Source organism: Chaetodon trifascialis, chromosome 1 (assembly GCF_039877785.1).
Source record: "Chaetodon trifascialis isolate fChaTrf1 chromosome 1, fChaTrf1.hap1, whole genome shotgun sequence".
NCBI classification, from domain to species: domain Eukaryota; kingdom Metazoa; phylum Chordata; class Actinopteri; order Chaetodontiformes; family Chaetodontidae; genus Chaetodon; species Chaetodon trifascialis.
Window position 1 is genome coordinate 26,412,361 of NC_092056.1, and position 4,546 is coordinate 26,416,906.

At 43.1% G+C, this 4,546-nt stretch overlaps 1 protein-coding gene across 1 annotated transcript; it reads right to left on the minus strand.

Moving 5' to 3' along the window:
* Positions 1–3,262: 3,262 nt before the first annotated feature.
* Positions 3,263–4,048, minus strand: LOC139329181 (high choriolytic enzyme 1-like). Its single transcript, XM_070959368.1, has one exon. The coding sequence runs from the start codon at positions 4,046–4,048 to the stop codon at positions 3,263–3,265; it is 786 nt and encodes a 261-aa protein (XP_070815469.1).
* Positions 4,049–4,546: the final 498 nt, after the last annotated feature.

The following is a 4,546-nucleotide window of genomic DNA, read 5'->3' on the forward strand; positions in this document are numbered from 1 at the left end:
TGTTTCTGTAATCATTATTTGAATTGCACCAGATAAATACAGAAGCTGTTATTTAAATGTGTGTCACTCACACTGGTGTCTGGCCAGCAATTAATGATTTATTTGAGCCCTTTCAATGTGTTATATAAAAAAAACGAATGAGTAAGCCCAGTGGATGCTTTAGTGACCCATCCACAACAGAAATAAGAAAGCGATACCTGGCAAGTCGCTAAAATGTTGATACTGAACGTATATTTACTGACAATGTTTTTCATTTGTTTTACATCAAAGGAGCAATTCTGCAGTGCTCTGTGCACTCACTGTGACTCCAGCATTATTCAGCAGGGTCATGGTTATGTTTAGAGAGAGAGTTTAGCTGAGAGTGGTGAGACTGAACCAAAACAGTCTCTCTGCTCTGTAGAGCTGAGGGGAAGCAGTTTGGTGACAATTAACTGTGAATTCATCACATTACACATATGTAATCCATAATAGAAAAATATCGACTCAAGCCCCTTTAAGGGTTTGTTTGGCTGGGAGTCTGTTTTATATCACCAAATCTATTTAGATTTGTTGATATATGATTTAGGAAGGTAGGCAGTAAGCTCCACCCCTTCAACGATGTGCACCTGCGCAGCTGGAACTAATCAGCCGGCTGCTCTATAAAAGGAGGCTTGTGGTTCTGCTTTAGTTGGCTGTGTGACACTGGAGGGTTAACACCTTCAGTTGGCGCTACTGGTTTTGTGTGTGGCATTGTGAATGAGTGTGTGAATGTTCTTGAACTGTAATGTTCTTTCTTTTCCAGAACTTCACTCCCTCCTTTGTAGTAACTCCCAATTTTTTTTTTCGGGCTTGTTTTCTTTTGTTCTTCTATCATTTTGATAGAAATAGTGGGTGTGGATAAGTTAATCCCCATCATCTTTTAGACCCCAAGGGACACATTTTGTGTTGAGTGCAGTTTGTTTTTTGTTAGTTTCCCCTACCAGCGACCACCATTAAGTTTTGTTTTGAGGGGAAACATAACACTGCATGTACGTTAATGAGGCAGATGCGCCAGAACCTACATACAATATGGCTGCCGGTGAATTGTGCACCTTGTGATTTCGGTTGATACGCTGAAGGTCAGAGAAAAAAGTTTTTTGAACTGAAATTCTGGATGAAGAATGGGAATGCTGTAGTGTTACTAGCTCTTACTGCTACAATGCTAACATCATCCCGCTGACAATACTATTTGGATTTACTTGATAAAAGCATCCAGTCTGCTCAAACATTGCATTACAGGCAACAGCCTAGCTGTAAACTGGTTTTATGTGTTAAAACATGACATCTGGTCCCTGCTCAGTAAAACCAGTCACTGTTCCTGTGAAACTGTGCACTGTACATAATATTACATCATGATGTACAGTACATGCTGAGGGATGAGAGGGATGAGTTTCTCATTTCCCTCCCTGTCTTTCAGAGGAGTTGAATCAGTGATTTCCTGTCATCTCTAGAACAGGATATGACAAGACAAAATTAAACACAGGGGCAATTGTGCCAAAGCAGAAGGAAGAAGTAGTTGACACAGGGGAGGAAAAAGGACAATAAAAAGCCATTTGCACGAATGACAAACACAATGCAGACATTAGAGTAAAATAATTATGAGGTGCTTTGCTTCCATCTAGTGGCATTATACATACAGTACAATATTTACAAAAAGGCTTGAATGTGTTTGTGTCATAATAGCCTCAATTCCATATACGATATGCTGTTTTCACAGAGGACATTTTAACTTCTCGTAGTAGAAAAAGTAAAGGTTTTACTGACAGCATGAAAAGTGACTTTTAAATTGCACAGTAAGTCATCACAGTGTTACAGCCAGCCAGCATGCACAATGCTCGAACCATTAGACTGACACAGCGACACATTTGATTTTAACCTTCATTCATTTTGTTACTTATGTCTTTATTTATTTGTGAGCTCCATCTTCTGGGAAAAAGGTCTTTTGTAGGCTAACGGATGGATGGGTGGTTTGACTTCTTACTAACATTGATTTCAGTGACCTCTAGGGGGCACTACAGAACTATAAAATGTAAACCCACATATTTACTTATATATTAATAATAGGCTTCTGCGCTGCTCTCTTTGCAGTTGTTGGTCTTTCAATACATCAGAGAATATAGCATCTTAATTTGAAAAAGCATAGTCTACTTTGAATAGTCACACCATTTGTTTAAGCCCACAAAGTCCATCACGTGTCACCCCCAAGTCAGATATCCCCTGTGAAGTTTTCATTGATTGGAAATGTGGTGCTCTGATGGCTGTATTTGTATGTGTTTGAGAAGTTTACGAACAAACCTTTTTCAATGTGTGCATTTCTTTTGTTCCACATGGTTAATGGGTTGGACTGGTACTACAGTGCCACCACAACTGCGGGTGTACAGTTCTTTTCCGTGTGGGACACGTAGGGGCAGTTTTAAAAGCAGCTTTCTGCCTGTGTGCTGTGTCTTGGATGAGGGTCCTCCATTTGCATTGCGGAGCATGTATGAAATGTCCTCACTTCATGGCTGAGATAGCTGGCAGGCAGGCAACCGAGGTGAGAGATACCGCAGGAAGATGAAAACAGATGGGATGAACACGCAATGCCTGCCTCTCACTGGGATAAAGGGTAAAAAAAAAAAAAAAAAAATCAGTTGCAACCCCACAGTTCATCCAAGGTGCATGAACCACAGAACACTCAAAGTAAGCAATTGCTTGACCATTATTAAAAGCAATGGACCACATTCTGTAAGGATTATACTGTAGTGAAGGCTGATATATTTTATCACTCACATTAAAACAGCAGATGAAGCCCCCACCATCACCCACCCACACACATCACACCCCCACTGGGCTATAGGATCTGAACACCTGTTTCATTGTGGAGCTAAAAAAGGAACAGCTCTTCAGATGACATGCTGAGAGACTGACCTACTGTTACTTTATAGTAGTTAACACCACTAGAGATGGTGCCAGCAGCCAGCTCCATTCTCTTGGAGTCTGTGAGTCCCAGCTTAGATCTGCATGTCTTACTAAGTCTTACTAATGTTTCCATATCTTCACACAAACAGATAAAAATAAGACAACAGTAATTTTGATGTGCGGTGATTTTATTTCAATATACATATATAAAGTGACAGAAACTGAAATAAAAGGATTGTAACTTTTAAATTATCACAGCCAACTGGAAAAACTGAATTTGTTGCATTTGGTATCAAGCTCATTTGTTTACCTAAACAACTAACAACTTTGATCAGAAGGAGTGTTCTTAGCAGCCGTAGAGCATGTTGATCCTCACGATGTCCCAGTAGGACATGCCCTGCCTCTGGCCAATCTGGACGTTGGGGTCGGGGATGGGGGTGATGGAGTCCTTCCCGTACTGGATGGAGAAGGCTGTTCTTCCGTAGTGCATGATGGAGGAGTAGTCGTAGGGAGTGTTGAGGTTGTTGGTGGACTGCATGTAGAAGTTGTAGGCCATCTGCGGGTCGATGTTCTCCCAGTTGATCTTGACGTAGTAGTCGCGGTCGCTCCTGGTCTGTTCGTGCTGGAATCCCAGGGCGTGGTTGATCTCGTGCTGGATGATGCCGTGGTAGAGGCAGCCCTGCCTGTTGAGAGAGAGCACCTGTCTGCCTCCCGTTCTGCCCAGAGCGGAGAAACATCCGACTTTGTTCTCGATGCTGATGTAGTCGTACTCGTTCTGACGAGGCACGAAGCGGAGGCAGGTCCTGCTGTGGAAGTCCTGCATGGCGTATTCGATCTTCTGCCTCTCCCAGCCGGTGAACTCACTGCTCACGGTGAAGGGAATCATCACCAAGCCGTTGGAGGCTTTCTTCCACACGCAGTCCTGGTACCAGCACATCATGGCGTTTCTGGTTCTGGGAGCCAGCAGGTCTCCTTCCAGCAGGATCTCATTGGTGGCGTTGTTGGAGGCCAGAATCCTGGTGGAGATGTCGACGGTGTCTGGGACTTCTTCTTCTCCTCCTTCCTCGTGGAGAGGATGTGCCTGACAGAGGCCGAGCAGGAGAAGCAGCAGCAGGCTGACAGAAGGAGTCATCTTCAGGGTCACTCTGGAGGCTTTGGAGCTTCTGAGGAGGGCTGCTGTGGAGAGACTCGGTGAAGCTTGATGTCTGACTCACTTCAGTCCAGGGTCTTTATACTCTCCACTACAGGTGTGTCTGCAGGAGGATTATGGGTTGGGGTCCACACTGCTAGGCCTAAATAAACATCTGAAGGGAGGACTCCACAGACAAACCTACTCTTTAAACATGGTTTGTCATCACTGTTCATTAGATGGATGAACGCAGTTTTAGAAGGTGATTTACTCAGTGGGCTTTGTCAAGCTAAACACTTTACATGGTCTCCAGCCAATAAGACATTATGGTAATGAGCAGATAAAACTTTGTTACGGATGCAGATATAAACAATATTTGCATATTTCTATTTATACCCACTGATCTCTGACACAATTTGCCATCATTTGCACCGTAATTAGTCCATCAAATCAAAACCACACAGATATCAAACATACACTCACTGCTACAACCAAGAGAAC

Excerpts from the sequence above, each read along its gene's own strand:
- LOC139329181 (XM_070959368.1), bottom strand. The coding sequence starts at position 4,048 with ATGACTCCTTCTGTCAGCCTGCTGCTGCTTCTCCTGCTCGGCCTCTGT.